The 22,884-nt window shown below is 35.8% G+C and overlaps 1 protein-coding gene across 2 annotated transcripts in view; it reads right to left on the bottom strand.

The window, feature by feature from the left end:
- SECISBP2L (SECIS binding protein 2 like) overlaps positions 1–22,884 on the bottom strand; it is a 61,792-nt gene that overhangs the window by 11,234 nt on the left and 27,674 nt on the right. For both annotated transcript variants that reach the window (XM_025472856.3, XM_049104137.1), the window contains exons 11-17: positions 22,611–22,752; positions 18,972–19,141; positions 17,852–17,984; positions 15,935–16,097; positions 5,800–6,020; positions 4,523–4,677; positions 792–1,011 (exon numbers count right to left, since the gene is read on the bottom strand). In XM_025472856.3, the coding sequence (XP_025328641.1) occupies positions 792–1,011; positions 4,523–4,677; positions 5,800–6,020; positions 15,935–16,097; positions 17,852–17,984; positions 18,972–19,141; positions 22,611–22,752 (1,204 nt within the window). The remainder of the gene's footprint in view (positions 1–791; positions 1,012–4,522; positions 4,678–5,799; positions 6,021–15,934; positions 16,098–17,851; positions 17,985–18,971; positions 19,142–22,610; positions 22,753–22,884) is intronic.

The raw sequence follows: 22,884 nt of genomic DNA on the forward strand, positions 1-22,884 counted from the left end.
AGCTCTCCTCTACTTGCTAGATGGGATGCTGCCCAAAGCATAAATCATCTAAGAAACCCAATTAGATCTACAAATTTACTCAGGTGAAGTTTTGTTCTTTAACACATACAAATTCTGGGTTTTTAGTCTGTTTCTTCTTGATTACCATCAAATTTAACTTAAAGGTCATATGCCTAGATTTTATAAGCTTACATTCAATAATTTTCAGGTCTTTTGTTTACTCAGTAAATTAAAACTTCAACAATTCAGTATAAAGTATTAAAATGAAACTTACTAGAATTTACTTAGTTATAGGTCACATGGTACATCTTGCTTTTTAAATTCCGTTGGGGACTTTGGAAATGTGACTAAATTACACAGAGTCTCAGAGCAAGTCTCAGCCCCAAATAGTCTCCTAATTTTTCAAGAACATGTTCTTTTTTCTTTCTTTCTTTCTTTCTTTCTTTTTTTTTTTTTAAAGATTTTATTTATTTATGATAGATACAGAGAGAAAGAGAGGCAGAGACACAGGCAGAGGGAGAGGCAGCCTCCATGCTGGGAGCCCAACGTGGGACTCGATCCTGGGGCTCCAGGATCATGCCCTGGGCCAAAGGCAGGAGCTAAAACGCTGAGCCATGCAGGGATCCCCTCAAGAACATGTTTAATGCAATTTTTCAAACCAAAACCCCAACCAAAATGTGAATCAATGAGATAAAAGCAAAAAGTAGCATGAAAAATCATTTTCAAAATGATTTTAATCACTTAAATGATTTCAATATTTAAATCATATGAAATGATATATAACAACTTACCATATTCCTTTTCATTTACTTCAGAGATGGGTTCAGAAATGACACTGCAGAAAGAAATGGCACTTGCTGCAGAGGGGTTCCGAGAATGTCCCATGTGGTGTGGCACCTTTTTCACATTCTTCAAGGCTTCCTCAGCCTGCTCTTGCTCCATTGCTGCAACCATATCCTTATATGCTTTTCTGGCTTCCTCAGTGAGCTCCACTAACTTATTAAACAGGCTCTAAAAAGAGATTTTGATTAGTTCATTATTTTGTTATACTTTTTATTCCTATAATTAACAATAAATCTCTTCTACTGTTTGAGGATCACACACACTTTCAATCAGCAGAAAATCCAAATGGTATGCACACTGCAGAACTTTATAACATATTCTGCAACTTACAGATATTGTTTATGTAATTCTCACAAGTCTGAGGAAATTTCTTGATTCAATACTAGTCACTAACTGTGACATACTAAAAGTTCTTGCAAAGCTTATCAATTTAACAACTGCATCTGTTAGTATCTGGCACTACAGCAAATACAAAGACCACTGGAATACCATTCTGCTCTTGAGAGAACTTCCATGTGGCTGAAAGATAGGAGACACCAATGATTCAAGGTACCTTATCTTAAATACCTTGAGATGTATAAAACGTTTTGGCTTTTGGAAGAAACCTCAAATCTAACTGCTGAGCATCACTGAAGAATTTCCAAAGTAGTTATCACCTCTGATAATAGGCCTTGAAAAATAGGCCTATACAATTTTGAGGGGTGGAGATACTGCATTCTTAGCCAAGCATGCAAAACAATAAATAAGGTACAGACTTAAGGAAGTACAAGGCTTGTCTGGGGAGCAGTGAACAATCTTATATGGATTAGAATATAAGGGAATGAATGTATGCAATGTGATGTCAAAGGATCTAGAAGAAGATGGCAGTCCCCACAAGAATTAAAAGTTTCCTGTTGTAAAAAAAAAAAAAAAAAAAAAAAAAGTTCCCTGAATGTGTGCTTATTGGAAGAGCTTGAAGAAGATCAAAAGAAGTCAGTGATGGTGTGGCTAGCTGAGACCTTGATGATGGAAAATTTGACACTTACAAGAAAGACAAGACAAAGATATTTGGACAAATGCAAATTATAAAAATATAATAAAGAGCCTAAAGTAGAATGTGGAGCTAAATAATCAGAAGTTCCTCCATCAGTGAAACAAGAATGAACATGAATGGAATTAATAATTCTAGCAAAATTGTGGATAATGGACCATATACATATTAATAAAATGGCAAAATTCATATAGCACTGAAGTTGAACTTCAACAATTCTGACATCTAAAAAACTCCAAAGAAAACTGAAGTTTCCACAACCACTAGAAAATCCAATTGAATAATTTTTTTGTAATTTTTACATCATAAACAACCTTCTACTCCTGTTTAATGTCTTGATTTAGTATCACAATACAACATACTCACACAATAAAGATTATCAGATGGTAAACATGACCTGAACATTTCTAAGAAAATGTTAATATTATATATTAAATTATGCTTTCAGACAATGGGAGGAAAGTACAGTACAATTTTCCTCCTCCTACCAAGTCACTGTCATTTAAGTATAAACTATAACTGGATGAAAGAATGGCAAAAAATATCATTTTTTGCTATGGAATAATATGTCTCTGAAAATTAAACTTAAAAAGGAAAAATGTAAGTAGCATGCCTTACCCAGCTTCAGTTTAAATTGTTTCAAGTAGTAGGTACAATGAATGCTGTTGCCAACTGCATTGATTTTGAAGAGTGCTAACTACTGGTCATATCAAAATATACTCAGGATTTACTTATTTTTAAAAAGAAGAAAATAACAGATTCTGGTAAAAACAGTTTATGTGTTACACGTAACAGACTTCCTAAATATTTGTTTGCAATGTTTAACAATCTATGCATTTAACTGAAGCCAACAACAACAACAAAAAAAATAGGCATATGGATGTGTGATACTAACATTCATTTTAGAATATAAATAAAACACAGAAATAATTGGGAATAAAATAAGAAAGAAGAGAAAAAAAGAAAATTTAAGAGAAAAGCTATCAGGGAATATAAACCTTGAATGTCAGGGTAAGGGAAGTTTAGTTTAATTCAAAGTTAGTTTTAGCAGATGGTAAAAATAACTTAGGTGTACTACCACATTACTGCAAATGGGTACACTTGATAATATACCACTATTTCCTTTACCCCCATTTTAAGAGTATATTTTGGTTTAAAAAATAACTTACCTATCTCAAAATAGTAGAATAGGAAAACAACGTACAAACAAAACTGGCAAGCATTTTTAAAAAACCATACAAATACCCTAGTATATAAAATTCAGTGAGAAGTCAATACAATTAAAAACAAACATGTCGGGAACCCTGGGGGGCGCAGCGGTTTGGCGCCTGCCTTTGGCCCAGGGTGCAATCCTGGAGACCCGGGATCGAATCCCACGTCGGGCTCCCGGTGCATGGAACCTGCTTCTCCCTCTGACTATGTCTCTGCCTCTCTCTCTCTCTCTCTGTGTGACTATCATAAATAAATAAAAATTAAAAAAAAAAAAAAAACATGTCCACTTTTCCTGACCTCAATCTCATCCTATTCCATAAACAGTGAGCGAAAAAAGAGTACATTTTTATTAGGTGTCTTTATATATGACCCTTTTTCCCACAGAGGTACTTATCACCCAAATTCTCACATGCAGTTTAACATAGCAAGCAAGTATACATATACCACAAAATTTATTAAACATTTATTACCTGCTGAAAGTCAATTAATGTGAAAGGTGTCAGGGTCACAAACACAAGAGCCCTGCCCTTAAGGAATTCATAGTTAAAGGAAAAGAAACACAAAAACTACAGCAAGGCAGTATGACACCTATAACCGAGAAAAGCATAGGCTATCGTGGGAGCAGAAATACTGAGTACATACTCGTAGAGTAGGTGGGTAGATAATTTCATGGGTAGTGGGAGAGAAACTGAATGTACAGGGAAATGGTGTATGTAAACATGGTGACTAGATATGAAAGAACACACACTTAAATATATAAGAACAGTATGGCTGGGAAGAGGGAAAATGGTCCATGAATGGTGTTATAAAATACTTCAGAATCAACTTCGTAAGAGTCTTAAAATGTTATCAGTTAATAAGCATTACTGGAGATAAATAACTTATTCTAATTATTAATTATTATTATTATTACTTATTATCAGCTCCTATGAGAGAAGCTTTGTATTAGCAGACTAGAAGAGGAAGATAAAGGTATCATGAGTGCAGAAGTATTCTGACAATTGCTTAGGAATTTCACTTTCATAAAAAAATCCTCTCTAAATAAAGCATCCTCTTCTCTCTTGACTCCAAGTAGCACAAAATACAGCTAATATATACATTGAAGAAAATTATTTTAGATCATATGATATCGAATATCTTTACCCAGCAGTTAAATACATTATCATATATTACAAAACTGAACCCAGAAGAAAAAAGCGCTATGGGAAAAACAGGAGCTAAAATCTTTACAGCCAAAATGCTGTAGGATTAACTTGTGTAAATGCTTTTAACAATAAAAAAAGGAAATGTAATACTCAAGAATTTTCCACTCATTCTTGGGAGAGTCCTCTCACTTCTTCAAATGCTTAAACATAATGCTGGCATGTGTCAATAGAAAATGTATGGGGGGGGGAGGGGAAAAGAGAGAATGAGGGAGTGTATCCTCTTAAGTCTTACCTCAGCACCAAAGTAGTTGAAGATTCCCACTACGCTAACAGGAACCAGCTTGTTCACACAGCGTCCTAGAGCTTTTCTTCCAAGGGCAAATACAAAAGGAATTTCTTGTTCCCGTGCCATGGCTATAACATTATAAAGAGCCTCATCCAGGCCACCTGAGAAAGTCAACACATGATGAGGTCTTAATTTACTTATTTCCTAAATGGAGGTATTTTAGCACCCAACAGCTAAAGCATAAATCACAGCAGCAAAGGATTCTATGAATGCTTGTGATACTACCACTATTGTATCTATTTTCCTATTGGAATTTAATGACATATAGATGTATGCACATATTTCCTTTCTTCCCAATAAATTTTAAAATTCTCCAATGCCAGGGGCACCTGAGTTGCTCAGTGGTTGAGCATCTGCCTTTGGCTCAGGTTGTGATCCAGAGTCCTAGGACTGAGTCTCACAGTGGGCTCCCTGCAGGGAGCCTGCTTCTCCCTCTCTGCCTATGTCTCTGCTTCTGTGTCTCTCATGAATAAATAAATCTTAAAAAAATTCTTCAATGCCAGTTTTTGTCTCTTCACAGGGAACAGTGGGAACCAAATTTCAATACATTTATTCAAAAAGAAATTAAAATGTTTAATAGTGGCGGTCTTTATCTACTCTCAGCTCAAGTGGCAATAAGACAGATAAATATTACTCTTTTTATTGGTATTTCTCCCCTATGGGGAATATGCCTACTACTGCTACCTCTCCATCTGTCTACTCCATTTACTCAGTGTGGCTCATAAAAAGAGACAAATCAGGGTGCATGACACAGTAAAAAATACTGTGTGCAGGTTTACACAAGAGCCTCTGCATGGAACTGCTCATTTCTGAAACAAATCACCATAAGGAGGAGCAGAGAACTTTTCTCTAATTCAAGAGAAAAGGGCCATCAAAGGAAGGTAATATAAAATTTTTTTAAGGAGAAATATATTTGCAGAAATAAAGGAATGTACTCTCACAAGTCCTCACTCTGATTACAACAGAGAGGACACGTGGTTGGCCCAATTTAAATCCTTCACTAGTGTTCATAGATTAGGATTTCTTTATAGTCCAGTCTCAATTTTATTACTTAATTTAGGGTAACGAAAAGATTTCATTTTCTTTCCTCATGTTCAATGACATTATGCTTTATACCTAAACTCTGCAAAGACAGACATATGGCCTTCACTTTAAAATTCATCATATATCCTATAATTATACTAAATAAATATTAAAACACTTCAGAAGTAAAATGTGCATACCTTTCGACTGGATTTTTTCACAGTTTGGAGAAATTATAACACACTTGATCTTATTTAACTTCATATGTTTAGTAACCTCCCTTAGGCCCATAACCAGACGTCTCCTCGCTTTTGCTCTTACAGGATCTTTTTGGTAGATGCGTTCCTGAAAACTGACAAGCTCTTGAAGAAGAAGAGTCACACATTCATCAATCTCCTTACAAAGAACCTGATTACAATACCTGTATAAGAAACCAAAGACAGGTAAGTTCATCCTAATTTACATTTCTGTAATTATAAAGTTATGTTAGGAAAAAAAAAAAATCCAATATAAGAGTTTTCATTGAAAAATCAACTCTTTAAAATCTCTTATATCCTTCAGCAAATTAGAAAAATAGAAGAGGGGACGCCTGGGTGGCTCAGTGGTTGAGCGTCTGTCTGGCCCAGGGCGTGATCCTGGAGTCCTGGGATGGAGTCCCACATCAGGCTCCCTGCATGGAGCCTGCTTCTCCCTCTGCCTGTGTCTCTGCCTCTCTCTCTCTCTCTCTCTCTCTCTCTCTGTATCTCTCATGAATAAATAAATAAAATCTTAAAAAAAAAAAAAGAAAAGAAAAAGAGAAGAGTTTTTCTGAATTATGACAGATTGGCTTTTATGGGAAGGTTGGATTACCCTCAGATAAGTACTATCCAAACTTCCAATTATTAAATTATTAAGGATATAAATCAGATGTTAGCCTGTTATTTGATAAAAAGAGATGACATAATGTTTCCGGTAAGAAGATATAAAGTTATTTCACTCCAGTAAATATCAATGATGCTTCTACTCAGAAATTTAATTTCCTAGAAGCTAACTGAATGCCCTCAATATCAACCAAGTCATCCTCCACACTCACAATCTCTGGGAATTGGCTTCCTTGACCATAAAAATAAGGAGTTAGGTAAGATGGCCTCAACAGCTCCTCTAACTGAAAGTCTATGGCTTTGGAGGATGAACTCAGTAATTAAATTGAAGCCAAAATCAAAGAAGCTTTGAGGTAAAAGTCACATGCCCTTATAGCAAACAAAGGAACTGAATGAGCCTCTTTATGAGATCATGTATGGTTATAATGCGAGAAATAGAGAGGCAGTGAGTGAGGCAACTATAGCACTTAATTTCAGGGATAAGGAAGTCATCCAAGTTTATTTACTCCCTATTTATTTTATTTTTCAAGTTCTCATCCTTAACCTCTATTATAAGCAGGTACTTAATAGGGAGAATTGGTGTAATTTCTAATCTAAGACTAATCAGGCAAGTAAATTTCCACTTCTGAATTATGTAATAGAAAAATCTAGTCCGACCCTCTTTTAGTAGGAAAAAAAAATGTTTTGGAAATTTTTTTCTTTATGTGAAAGATAAGTAGTGTTTAATGAGATGCCTCGGTGGCTCAGTGGTTGAGTGTCTGCCTCTGGCTCAGGTTGTGATCCTGGGGTCCTGGGATCCAGTCCTGCATCAGGGTCCCCACAGGGAGCCTGCTTCTCCCTCTGCCTGTCTCTGTGTTTCTCATTAATTAAAAACAAAACAAAACAAAAAAAACTTAAAAAAAAAGATAACTAGTGTTTAAATAATAAGTATAACACTACTTGAGAAGAGAAGATTCAGACTGAGGAAAAATTAACTATCAAAGGTGCAAAATTAAAGAATGCACTTAAAAAATAGAGCATCAAAAATGCAGTTTTCTTTATTCTTTCTTCCAAATTACTTCATACACATGTAACATTTTACTCCCCAAGTGTTTCCTTTGTTCCACATCTGTTATTTGACATTTAATTAACTTCCCAAATCCAGACAAAAAGTATTAGCTCAAAAACAATAGTACAAAGAAGAGGAACAGGATAGAAGGATCAAGATGGCAGAAGAGGAAGATCCCAAGCTCTTCTCATCCCACAGACACACCAAAATTACATCATACAGAACAACTCACTGAGAATGACCTGACAAATAGCAAAAACATCTCTTCTACAACTCAAGATAGAAAAAGCCACACCAGACAAGTAGGAGAGGCAGAAAAGGGGTCCAGACAGAACCCACATTCCCTGCTCAAGTAACTCCCAAACAGGAGGGATATCACAAATGCAGAGGCCATTCTTCCTAAGGAGCAAAGATTCAAGTCCTATATCAAGCATGCACACCCTGGGGATCTGCATCAGGAAGATGAGGCCTCAAATCTCTGGTTTTGTAAATCAATGGGACTTGACTCTAGGAGACCTAGAGTTCTAAAGGAAATGGAGAATAGTAGAGTCTCAGAAGGCACAGGCACAAACTCACTGGCCGTGAGACCTAGCAGAGGGGCAGCATTTAGAAAAGTACCTGGAAAAAAAAAAAGAAAAAAAAAAAAAAAAGAAAAGTACCTGGGTCACATATGAAGATTTGCTGACTAATTTTAGGGCATGTGCAGGAGGGGCAAGGATCTATGGGAACTTTTTCCTAGAAATAGAAGCATTGGTGGGAGCCATTTCTGACACTCTTCTTCTACCTTGCTAACACCGCTTGCTCTCCCTCAGCATTACCCCACAGACCCATCCTACCTAAGAATTCTGGCCCCAGTAGGCACCCCCCTCAAAGTGGCTCCCACACCACTGCACCTGGCAGGTAGCCTCAGCCAGATCCCATGCCTCCTACCCTCCAATACAGCTCCCAGTCCGCCAGAGTTGTTGGGCAGCCCAGGCAGGTTCAAGACCCCCCTCTAAAACAACTCCCATCCCACCACACTCAACAAGTGACCCTGCCTGGGATTGGCATCTCTGCAAAGAAGCTACTGCCCTGCTGTGCAGTAGGCAGCCTCAGACTGGCACCTCCCAAAGCAGTTATACCCTCAACCACCAAAACATCCTCAACCATTACAGCAGGGCCTTTCAGCCAGCTGCAACTGAGGCCATACCCACCTACCACTGTGAACCCAGCAGTCACAGCCCAGCCATAACAAAAGGACACATGCAGTCCACATAGAGGGATACTCCTGAAGTGCCTGGTTCTGGGAACCAGGGGACACTGTGCTTCAAGGGCCCACAGGATACCTTCTATATTATATTAGGTCACTCCATCAAGACTCTGACACATAGCTAATCTACCTAATACATAAAAACAGAGTCAGGTAAAATGAGAAGATAGAGAAATAGGTTTCAAACAAAGAACAAGACAAAACCTTAGAAAAGAACGAAATGAACTAGAGATAAGTAACTACCTAATAAAGAGTTCAAAATAATGGTCATGAAGATGTTCACTAAACTCATGCAGAGTGGATGAACACAGTGAGAACTTCAACAAACAGATACAAAATATCTAAAAAGAACTTATCAGAGTAGAAGATAAAATACACTAGAGGAATCAAAAGTACATTAGATGATGCAGAAGAATGATCAGTGATCTGAAAGACAGGGTATTGAGAATCACCCAAGTTGAACAGCAAGAAGACAAAACAATTTAAAAAAATGAGAATAGTTTTAGAGATCTCTGAGATAACATTAAGTAAACTAACATTTATATTATAGGAATCCTTTAAGGTAAAAGAGAGAGAAAGGAATAGAAAGCTTATTTGAGGAAATCATAGAAAACTTCCCTAACCTAGGAAAGAAAACAGATATCCAAGTCCAGGAAGCACAGAGAGCCAAAAACAAGATTAACCCAAAGAGATCTACACTAAGACATGTAATAACTAAGATGTCAAAAATTAAAGGAGATAAGTTTAGAAGCAGCAAGAGAAAAGCAACGAATTATGTACAAGAAAACATACATAAAATCATCAGCTGATTTTTCAATAGAAACTGCAAGCAGAACAGAATGGCACCATATATCCAAAGTGCTGAAAGGAAAAAACCTACAACCAAGAAATTTACTTGGCAAGATCATTACTCAGAATTGAAGAAGAGAAGAACAGCTTAAAGATAAATGTTAAAAGAGGTAATCAACACTACACTGGCCTTGTAAGAAATGTTAAAGGGACTTCTTTAAATGAAAGAGAAAAAGCCATAACCAGAAGAAAATTATAAAAGAAAGAAAATCTCACTGGTAAAAACAAACATATTGCAAAGGTAGTAGATCAATCACTTATAAAGTCAGTATGACAGTTAAAAACAAAAATTGTAAAATCAATGATATCTACAATATTTTGTTAAAGTATACAAAGATAAAGATATAAAGTATGATGTCAAAACATAAAACACTGCAGAATGGGGAAAAATGTAATGCTTTTAGAATGTGTTTGAACTTAAGAAATCATCAACTTAAATAAATTTACATACATAGGATATTATATTTGAACTTCATGATAAACAAAACAAAAACCTGTAATATACAGGAAATAAAAAAGAATCCAAACATAACACTAAAGAAAGTCATCAAATCACAAGGGAAAATATCAAGAAAAAAAAAAAGAGAGAGAGAGAACTACCAAAACAAAAAACAAAAAATGGCAGTAAGTACATACCTACCAATAATTACTTTAAATGTAAATGAAAAAAATACTACAATCAAAGACACAGGGTAGTTGAAAGGATAAAAAAGCAAGGCCCATCTATATGATGCTTATAAAAGACTTAATTCAGGAGCACCTGAGTGGTTCAGTTAGTTAAGCATCTGACTCTTGATTTTGGCTCAGGTCATGATCTCAGAGTTGTGAGATTGAGAACCTGTGTCAGGCTCTGTTAGGCATGGATCTAGCCTCTCCCTCTCCCTCTGCTTCTCCCAACCACACCCCCGCTGTTCACGCTCACGCTCTCTCTCACTCTCTCTTTCAAAAAGAAAAAGACTCAATTCAGATCTAACACACATACAGACTAGAAGTGAAGAAATGGAAGATGATAGCATGCACACAGAAATGAAAAGAAAGCTAGGATAGCAATAGTTACATTAGACAAAATGGACTTTAAAACAAAGACTATACAAGAGACAAAGAAGGACATTAAATAATGATAAAGGGATCGATCTAATAAGAGGGTATAACAATTGTAAATATCTATGTACCAACATAGGAGCACCTAAATATATAAAGCAAATATTTATAGACATAAAGGTAGAAATTAATAGTAACACAATAATAGTAGAGAACTTTAACATCTCATCTATATCAATAGATCATTTAGAGAAAATCATCAGTAAGGAAGCAGTGGCCTTAAATTAGACCAGATAGACATAATACATATATAAAGAACACTCCATCCAAAACAGCAGAAAACACATTCTTTTCAAGTGCACATGGAACCTTCTCCAGGGTGGATCATATGTTAGGCCACAAAACAAGTCTCAATACTTTAAGGAGACTGAAATCATATCAAGCATCTTTTCAACTATAATGGGGTGAAACTAGAAATCAAGTAGAAGAGGGGAAAAAGCTGGAAAAAAACCACAAACACGAGAAGGCCAAATGACATGCAAATAAACAACCAATGGATCAAAGAAATCAAAGAGGAAATTAAAAAATATCTTGAGACAAATGAAAATGGAAACACAACTCCCAAAATCTGTGGGACAGAACAAAAACAGCTCTAAGAAGGAAGTTTATAGTGATACAGACCTACTCTAAGAAACCAGAAAAATCTCCAAAAAACAATTCTAATCTTACACATAAAAGAACTAAAAAAAGAACAAACAAGGCCCAAAGTGAGCAGAAGGAAGTAAATAATAAAGATCAGAGAGGAACTAAATAAAATAGAGACTGAAAAGGAAATAATAGAAAAGACCAATGAAATCAAGAACCAGTACTCTGAAAAAATAAGTAATATTTATATGGACCTAGATTGTATAATGCTAAGTGAAGTAGGTCAGAGAAAAACTACCATATAATTTCACTTATATGTGAAATCTAAAAAAAAAAACAAGTGAACAATTAAAAAAACAAAGGAAGAGAACCATAAATACTGAGAAGGGTGGGAAGAAAGGCACAGTGGGTGAAGAAGAGGGGAGATACCTGCTTTCAGCAATGGAATAAGTCATGGGGATAAAAGGTACAACATAGGAAATATGGTCAATGGTACTGTAATAGCCTTGTATAATGACAGATGGTAGGTACACTTATGGTGAGCATAACATGCAGACTTGTCAAATCATTATGTTATACACCTGAAACTAATGTAATATTGTATGTCAACTATATTCAATTTTAAAAAAAGGACAATAATGATAAACTTTTAGCCAGACTCATCAAGAAAAGAAAGGGGGGCCCAAATAAACAAACCCAGAAATAGATGTTGTTACAACTGACAACAGAGATATAAAGAACCAAAAAAGACTACCATGAAAAATTATACATCAAATTGGGCAACTGAGAAGAAATGGTTAAATTCTAGAAGTACACAATCTTCCCAAACTAATCATTAAGAAATAGAAAATCTGAACACTATTTATTAGTAATGAAATAGAATTTAAAAAAATAAAAAAATCAGAACAAAAGTCCAGGACCAGACAGCTTCACAGATGAATCCATCAAACATTTAATACCTATTCTTCTCAAACTATTCCAAAAAATAAAAAAAAAAAAGAGCAAAGAACACTTCCAAATTCATTCTATGAGACTCTGATACTAAAACTAGACAAAAACATCACAAAAAAAGAAAGTTACAGGCCAATATTCCTCATGAACATTGATGCAAAAATCTTCAACAAAATATTAGCAAATCAAATTCAATAATACATTAAAAGAATCACAGGGGCACCTGGGTAGCTCAGTGGTTGAGCCTCTGGCTCAGATCGTGATCCCAGGATCCCAGGATTGAGTCCCACATGTTTCTCCCTCTGCCTATGTCTCTGCCTCTTTCTCTGTCTCTCTCATGAATAAATAAATAAAATATTTAAAAAAATAAAAGAATCACAGCATGATCAAATGGCATTTATTCCAGGGATGCAGAGATAATTCAACATCTACAAATCAATCATCATACAACATTAACAAAATGAAGGATAAAAATCATATGACCTTTTCAACAGATGCAGAAAAACATTTAACAAAATTCAACATCCATTTATAAAACTTCTCAACAGTGAATACACAGGGAATATATACTTCAGCATGATAAAGCCCATATACAACAAACTCACAGTTATACCATACTCAACAGTGAAAAGCTGAAAGCTTTTCCTCTAAGATGAGGAATAAGACAAAGGTGTTCTGTCTTGTCAGTTTTATTCAACATGGTACTGGAAGTCTTAGCCACAGCAATCAGAGAAGAAAAAGAAATAAAAGGCATCCAAGTTGGTAAAGAAGTGATATTATCACTATTTGCAGATGAAATGATACTGTCCATAGAAAACACTAAAGACCACACCAGAAAACAACTAGAACTAATAAATAAGTTCAGTAAAGCTACAAGATACAAAAGTAATATACAAAAATCTCTTGCACCTCTATACAATAAATAACAAACTAGCAGAAAGAGAAATTATGAAAACAATCCCATTTACAACTGCATCAAAAAGAATAAAATACCTAGGAATAAATTTAACCATGGAGGTATAAAAACTGTACACTGAAAACTATTAAGACACTGATGAAAGAAACTAAAGATAACATAAATTGAAAGATATAGTGTGCTCATGGAAGAATTAATATTGTTCAATGTCCACACTATGCAAAGCAATTTACAGATTTAAAGCAATCCCTATCAAAAAAGCATTTTTCTCAAAACTAGAACAAGGAATCCTAAAAATTGTAGGTAATCACAAAAGACCAAATAGCCAAAGCAATCTTGAGAGAGAACAAACCTGGAGGCACATGCCCGGATTTAAAACTATATTGCAAAGCTATAGTAATCAAAAAAGGGTGCTACCAGCACAGAAACAGAAAGATTAATAGAACAGACTAAAAAGCTCAGAAATAAATCCACACTTACACAGTCAATCTATGACAAAAAAATACAAGGATATACAATAGGGAAAAGACCATCTCTTCAATAAACAGTGCTGTGAAAATTGGACAGCTATTTACAAAAGAATAAAACTGGAATCGCTTTCTTATACCATATACAAAAATAATCTCAAAATGGATTAAAGACCAGGACGCCTGGGTGGCTCAGCGGTTGGGCACCTGCCTTTGGCTCAGGTCGTGATCCTGGAATCCGGGATCAAGTCCCACATGGGGCTCCCTGTGAGGATCCTGCTTCTCCCTCTGCCTATGTTTCTGCCTCCCTCTCTCTCTCTGTCTCTCATGAATAAATAAATAAATCTTTTTAAAAAATGGATTAAACACCTAAATATAAGACCTGAAACCAGGAAACTCCTATAGGAAAACTTCATCAGTAAATTCTTGGACATTAGTCTTAGCAATATATATATTTTTTGGATCTGTATCCTCAGGCAAGGGCAACAAAAGTAAAAATAAAAAAAATTTTTTTGATGAAACTTCATCAAACTAAAAGGCTTTTACACAACAAAGCAAACCATCAATAAATGAAAAAGACAACCTACTGAGTGGGAGAAGATACCTGCAGATGATATGTTAGCTAAGAGGTTAATATCCAAAAAAAAGAGGTTAATACCCAGAGTACATATAAGGACTCCTATTATAATTCAACACCAAAAGAGCCCCAAATAATCTGATTAGAAAATGGGCAGAGGACCTGAACAGACATTCCAAAGACGACCTACAGATGGCCGACAGACACATGAAAAGATGTACAATATCACTTATCTTCAGGGAAATATAAATCAAAACCACTATCAAAGATATCACCTCACACCTGTCAGGATTGCTAGAATCAAGATGACAGAAAGCAAGTACTGGTGAGGACATGGAGAAAAGGGAACCTTCATGTACTACTGGCAGGAATGTAAACTGGTGTAGCCACTACAAAAAAACAGTATGTAGGTACCTCAAAAAAATTGAAAACAGAACTACCATATAATCTAGCAACTCCATTTCCTGGTATTTACCTAAAGAAAACAAAAACATAGATCCAAAAAGATACAGGTCCACTATGTTCACTGCAGCATTTTTTATAATAAACCAAGATAGGGAAGCAACCTAAATGTCCATAAATAAATGAATGAATAAAGAAGATGGGGGTATGGCTTTGTATGGAATATTATATACTATGTCTGGCATATTACTCAGCTATAAAAAAAGAATCAAATCTTGTCAAATGCAACAACATGGATGGACCCAGAGGGTATTATGCTAAGTGAAATAAATCAGAGAAAAATAAATATCCTATGATATTGTGGAATCTAAAAAACAAAACAAATGAGCAAAACAGAAACAGACTCATAAACACAGAAAACAAAATGGTGGTTGCCAGATGGGAAGGGAGTAGAGATAATAGGCAAAACAGGTGAAGGGGATTAAGAAGTACAAACTTCCAGTTATAAAATAAGTAAGTAAAAAATATTATGATAACTGTATGGTGACATATAGTAACTAAAACGTATCGTGGTAATCATTTCATAATGTGTATGAATGTCAAATCACTATATAGTACCCCTAAAACTAATATAATAATGTGTACCACTACACTTCAATTAAAAAAAAAAGGAACAACAACAAAAAAAGGGAACAGAACAAACCAATATGGTTTGGATTCATACCGATTTTACTTTCACCCTGGGATTCTTTCATATGTCATTTTTAAATGTAACATCTGCACAAATGTTAAAAATCCTAAAATCCTTCATAGCATTAACTGTTAGAGTACAAAACTATTCACTGATAAGCATTTTATTTATTTATTTATTTTTTTGATAAGCATTTTAAAACTTAGAAATATTTGCTTAAAAACAGTTTTTATATAGTGGGTTTACTTCATGTAACAGAGTCTTAGAAACTTGTTTTTAATAATAGCATTTTTTTCCTGAAAGGCCAATAATATAAACAAAAGAGCAAAAGCATTTGAGGAGGAAAAACCTCGAATTAAGGCACTGAGTATGTGAGATGTAAGAGGCCAAATTTCTAGGTTTATTTATAAACACTATCTGATATAAAAAGAATTTATTTACTGTCAAATCATTTTCACATCAACACTGATAACTGACATAAGTCAAATGCTTTAAGCAAAATAAAACCGTTAAAAAATTTGAAAGAACTTAAATATCTTTGAAGTTTTGTATGCTCAACCAAGTAACGATAATACTGTACTCAGAGCTACAATCAAGGTAATTAAACTATTCAATCTCAATAATGAGACTAAAACTTACTCTCTAAATCTTTTGCTGTGGATTTTGGTTATTGTCGAAGATGCCATTGGACTGCCTATCCCAGAACTAGCCGGAGAGCCTTGTGACACAGGTGTCATACAGTATGGAGAGTTCTGACTTGCTGGAGAAAGCGAAGTATCACTGGGCATGCTCAGTCCAGTATCTGTGGAGATGTGGGGTGAGGGGAAAAAATTTAGAAACTTCAAATGCTGAAAAGCTATATATTGATCAATACTCCTTAGAATGACAGCTGTCTTTTGTATAACTTCCAAATTCTCCAGAAGCTAACAAGTTGGGCACTGTTTATAACACAAACACTTCTTATACACTACAAAAATGAAGTCTTCCTATTATCTCTTAAAACATAAAAATCAAGCACAGCCTATAAGTCTCTACACAAGAGATGAGAGAAAGCCAAATGATCTAAGATATGTATTCTTAGAGGATTTAAATTGAAGAACAAAGGTAATAACTTCTGAACCTCTTTCCAGATCATATTACCCATCTCCTTCGTCTCTATTTTTTCACTTATTTCTTAACTGACTAAAAATTCCCATTCTTGCTGGTAATGATAAGTTCTACTTCACTCATTCTCTCCACACCACTCCAATTTCTTCATACACCATCTCAGTTTCTCTCTCATTTGATCTTTGCTTCTGTGCTCAGGCAGCTTCATTATTTAGGTACCATCTCTTGAACTGACTGCTTCCTTCATTTGCTGCTTCTTTCCTAAATAGCTAAATTCAGGAAACAAGTTCTTATTTGTATTCCAGTCCACTAATTAGCAAAGTTACATGTATCTTATCTCCTTACCAAAGCTTTTTGCAGCAGGACCAATCCACTATTTATCTTTATTACATTTCCTGACCTTCCTAGCCCAAAGCCAGTTACTAAAGTACACATGAGAGGTGTCTAATAAACACCTGAATGAATGCTGAATTCATCCATTTTTGAATGAATGGATAAACCTAAATACAAACAAAAGGATATTTAATTGAGAGTAAAAGGGAATCATAACCAATATGTCCTAGCTGAACAATCTTCAGAAGCAAACTCTTTTCTAAGCACAATGGAACACTGCCACTTAATATGTATAAATCAGAATTAAATATGTTGCAGAAAGAATACATATGTACTAGCAGGAAAAGGGATCTAGTCTGGTATCTCTTAAAATCTCTCTTCCACAGTAGTAAAAAATATCAGAAGCAATGTGCAGTTTTGCTTTTCTCACCTACAATCATGTGTGCTGGCTACCATATGGGACTAAAACTTACTGACCAGCTGAGTTCAGCACAACCAGAGGCTTTGTAATTCTCTACTTACTGTGGTATATGTATTCAGGAAAGCAAGAAAGGAAATCAACAAAAACAATCCAATAAAAACAGTCTTATGAAGAAAAAAGCCAATAGTGTCCAAAATACAAAAGAAGACAAAATTAAAAGAACAGGGGACACACTGGTGAGATCATAATTATTAGTATTTGCACAAATCCAGGACTTAAGCCTCAAAAATGCCACAGACCTATTATGTTACACCTCCCCCTCCCCTCTTTTAAATGTCTCCCTACAGAAGCATTTTCAAAAGAAACCACTCTCAAAAATAAAGGAAGTTAGACAAAATGTGGAATCTATCCTGCAATTAGTATAACTAGTGATGGCTTAGCAATTAAAATACTCTAGACCGGGATCCCTGGGTGGCGCAGCGGTTTAGCGCCTGCCTTTGGCCCAGGGCGTGATCCTGGAGATCCGGGATCGAATCCCACGTCAGGCTCCCGGTGCATGGAGCCTGCTTCTCCCTCTGCCTATGTCTCTGCCTCTCTCTCTCTCTCTCACTGTGTGCCTATCATAAATAAATAAAAATTTAAAAAAAAAAATACTCTAGACCATTCCATGATAAGGGAGAAAGGGGTGATCTTACCTTCCTGGGAAACAGTCTCCTGTGGCAAATCATCAATAAAATCTAAGTGCATTTCTATTGGTTCCTCAGATCCCAAAAGGTTGTGGTCCACAGTTAAACGGCCCTTCTTTTCCTCTCTTTCTTTCAAAATAACCTAAAAGTCATTACCAGTCTTTAATTACTGATCACTCTTTAAGTATGTATTGAATGATGAAAATGTTTGCTATTACACCGATATAGTTCACTTACAAATGGCCATGAGGAGCTTGGTTGGTTACATGCTTAGTTGGCTACAAAGAAACTTACTGGCAAAAGGTAAATGTGATTTTAGACACTGTAGTTGAAAGAAGTACTCTATCCAAAATAAGGAAGGGCAGTTATGCTATATAATGCTACAGCTATCAAACTACACCTGCTTCCCTCTTTAAATCCTGACTGACAATGGGACACCTGGGTGGGTCAGTAGTTGAGCATTTGCCTTCGCTCAGAATGTGAACCCGCGGTCCCGGGATGGAGTCCCACATTGGGCTCCCTGCATGGGGCCTGCCTCTCTCTCTCTCTCATAAATAAATAAAATCTTTGAAAGAAAAAAATCCTAAAAAAAAAGAAAAGAAAAGAAAAGAAAAAATCCTAACTGACAAACTAGAGTTTCCACAAAAATGGGTAAAAAAAAAAATGTGGAAGCCAGGTCATACAGTTAAAATAGATTTACATTTTGTAGTTTTCAATTATTTGGACATGGATTATCTTATCCTGCTCCTACCAACACTGAGTTAAATAGAGCAGATATTATCTAGACTTACAGAAAAAGAAGATAAGGGTAAGAAAGGTTCACCTATAACTATATAATTTAGTACCAGAATCCAGGCTTCTGATTCCTACGGTCCAATGTTTTAGATGCCAAATGTTTAACTATTTTTTTAACCTTACAGAGAGAATTCATCCTCCAGGGTCTTGTTCAACACAGAGAGATAACTGTGATGCTGATGATATCCCCAACCTCCAACTACCTAGTCATTGTAAGGATGTACACCCATGACTATCTCACAACAATCTATTGGGTAAAACACAACTACTTTTGCAAAACAGATTTAAGTCCTTATTTATCTTATAAAATAAACATCCCCAGATTTTGGTTTACCTTTTTAAGTGCTGTGGGCCGTTTTAGTTTTGCAATTTCCTTCTCTTTTCCTTTCTTTGCTTTAGAGGAAGTAATGTCCAATGAATTAAAGGATGCCAAACAGGGCTGACTTTTGGTTAAAGGTTTTCTGTTAGTAGAGTCTTTAGTGTGAAAAGAAGCTGCAGTAACCACTAAAAACAAACAAGAACATTAGTTTTCTATTATGGCCAACACCACATACTATGAAAATTTCTAATGATAAATCTACAAGAACATCCTCTTCTTCTGGGAAAAACAAACATCATAACAGTAGGAGTGGTACAGGGCCATGCAGTCTCTCTCAGGTACAGCTTTTATGCATCCATTTAGCCTCCGTAAGATAAAGACGACAAAGAATGCGATTAACTAATTTAGCAATCCAAAGCAGGAACAAATAGATTATTAGTTCCACTCCACCCCAGCAACCCTCAAGCATGTAATTAATTCCCTGCAACTAGTTTCCAAGCAGAACCACTCTACCTCTGAAATTTCAAAACTTTGCACTTCTCCTTATTCCTACTAAATCTTACATAAGAATCACCCTTATATAAAACACATAGTCACTCCTCTCCTCATTTCAGCCTGCCAGTGAAGAATGATTTTCCCCTTTGGTTGCACTCTTCTATACCTCAGTAGTTCTTTTATACCTGATTGATACCCTCACCCTCTAGTGGCTACCCCAATCCTTTAACGGGTCCAAAGACTCAAATCTCAATCCTCTCACTCTAGGAGCAAAAAACTTCTCCTGCTACTTCCCTGAGAAGCTGCTATCCAATATAAATGTATAAGCCATCTGAGAGGAGCCAGTAGGCATCTTAATTCCTGTTCAAGACTTATCACCACTCTCTACTCCTAATCCCATCTCAAGATTAATTACTCAAGGATCTTGCTCTGTTCCTTTCCCCTTACATCTGTCAAGGTCCTCCCAACTCCCAAAAAGAAGCTAAAATCTCCTGTATATAGAAGGGGAAGAAAAAAAAAAAAAAAGACAAACCAACAAAAACTTTCCCTTGACTGGCTTCCCCTCAAGTTAAGGTACTATCACTCTCCTTTCCTTCCTTATTAAACTTCTCAATACTCTGCTTTATCAGTTATTTATACTGATGTGGATGCTATCTAGTTGTATCCAAGCAATGAGGTAAGCATAGGATCCTCCTACCACACCATCTTCCGGAGAGGTCCTGAAACAGTCTGCTTTCTCAACATCACTTCCCAAATCATTACAATCTGACCTCTGCCCTACCCACACCCTCACAACGATTGTTAAGATCACATACAAGCTTGTAATTGCTAAATCTATTCTCTATTCTGTATTTTCAGCATTTGATAACAAAGACCACATCCCCTTCCTCAAAATTCTGTCCTTGCCTTGCATGACGTTATACTCTCCTATTTTCCTTACTCTTTCAAACCTATTTTTTTGGTTCTTGCTGTTCTTTAAATCTGAGCATTCCACAACACTTGATTCCCGAATATACTTTTCCTAACTTTTTTTCCCTTGACAATCTTATGTATTTCCACAACTACACATCCATCTCTATTTGAAACTAACTTCTAACCTAAATTGCACATACATAACTACGTGTTAAGTATAAACCATCAGGATCTCCCTAACTAGCATTTCAAATACAACAGGGCTGGAGTCTGTTCTTCCAAATTAAATTCTTCCATGATACTTGTTTGATATCATCATAATCACCACAATCCTAACTAGGAGAGTCTGGAGTCACGGAGCCAATCTTTGACCTGTTTCTATGTTCCATCAGTTAAAAACAAAAACAAAAACACCCTATCAATTCCTCACAATCCTTTTACATATCTACTACAGTCTCGTCTTTTCTTGGACTTCCCAAGAAAGTCAATTTCTTTGTAATCAATGCTTTCCAATGTAATAAACACTGGTGACAGGTTAGAGTTTAATCTCATTTCCATCTGATAATAACCCTACTCTCCCTTCAAAGCCCATTCCAAATGGTTTCATACATGAAACCATTTGTAATGTCTTCTTCACACCTCCCTGTTGACATAAATCACTCTTCTCTTCGTAAGTTCATAAAACTTTGGTATCTTTCCTTAGGCACTGCTCTGTTAGTTATTTGTGTATTTTTTTTCAACTAGTTTATAAATCTTTTGAACACAGGTATATTTCAATCTATAATTCCACAATCCCTGACACCATGATTTCCATGTAGATATCTATAATTGTATATATTAACATTTACTAAATGAACCAAAGTTATAACAATGAGCCATGTGAAGAGGTTAATAATCTCTTCTCCATAGTAACTAGTTAACATTTATTGAGTGACTATAACCCAGATGCTCTTCTGACTACTTTACATGCATCATCTCATTTACTCTTCAAAACAACCCTGTAGCAGGTATCATTACCTCCATCTTAATGTCAGGAAATTGAGGTACAGCAAAGTTAAATAATTTGCCAAGGAAATACACAGAAGCACAGGATTCAAACCCAGGCAGTCAAACTCCAAAGCCCCTGGCCATACTGCCTCCAGAACACCGCTCTCAGTTCTACTGCTATAGTCCTTTACTCTTTAGTGAAATATAACTGTCCCACTCCCCAACTCAACAACATTTAACTCAAAAGCTTACTATCAATATTATTTTTACTAAGTTACTCAAAGCTAAGGTGTACACTGGACAAGTAACTCGCTATAGGTTTAAACATTTTGCAGAGAGAATGAAAGCTATACACTGTTAATTATCTTTCTGTCTAAAAACAATAGACCCTTTACACAGAAACAGAAGAAATATAAAAATATTGAATTCTGCCTCTTAACATCAGGCTTTTTGTTGGTGCCTTTCCTTTTTCTTTATCTTATTCCTCTCCTCTACAACAAAGGCTATGAAAAGAAATGAGGGAGCATGCAAGAGCTGAACTCTAAATATGACGAGGTTTGCTAAAATATACATTACCATTTCAGTAGAAAGCCAAATCATTTATTCTCTCTCTCTCTCTCTCCCCCTCCTTGATCAAAACTCCTATGTTTCCTCTTATCCAATTTAAAAGTTATAAAGCCAAATTAGTTGTGATTCCTATTTCAATCTTTAAAGAAGAAAAATATTAGCTGGTTCACAATGTACACCAAATGATATTTGAATGGAGATCTGAAGAATGTGAACGAACAAACCACACCAGTATATGAGGAAAGAGAGTTCAAGGGAAAAGAAATAGCAAGCACAAAGATACTAAGCTAGGGACATGGTGGGTGTGTCTGTGGAACAGTGACAGGGCTGACTGGCTAGAGCTGTGTGAGTCAGACAGAATGATAATGAGGGCAAAAAGGTCATAGGATCAGCTAAGACATGGCCTTAGGACTCTGGCTTTACTCCAAGTGAGATCAAGAGCTACTGCAGGGTTCTGAGCAGCAGAGTGATATAATCTTGTTTATATTTTTAAAAGATCACTCCAAGACAGACTGCCAATAGGTAGTAAATAGTAGGCAACCACAGTGTAGTACAATGATGTGGGCTACAAGGGGAACAGGAGAGGAACTGATGAGTAGACTCTGGGTCTTTTAGATATATACAATTAAGATTAACAATATTCAAAACCTATTACCAAAATCAAACAGTGAATTGCTCAGAGAGTGAGATCACCTGTATATGCCAGAGGTCTGGTATTAGTAATCTGCCGTGCCTTCATTGCTTGTTGCTGCTTTTCCAGAGCTGCTAACATGTCCCCCAAATCTAGCTGCACAGGGGTTTTATTCTTTTTTCCAGCTGCCTTTGATAAAGCTTCCTGAAAGATAAATGAAACATTTACTTTTTGTGACGGTTTTAAAGTGTGGCAATTTATGATGGTTCTATCTGTTGCTCCTTCTGTCCATGCCCCCAAATCTACCAATTACATTTGTTCATAAGAATGAATAAA

This window comes from Canis lupus, chromosome 30, assembly GCF_003254725.2.
Source record: "Canis lupus dingo isolate Sandy chromosome 30, ASM325472v2, whole genome shotgun sequence".
Classification (NCBI taxonomy): Eukaryota; Metazoa; Chordata; class Mammalia; order Carnivora; family Canidae; genus Canis; species Canis lupus.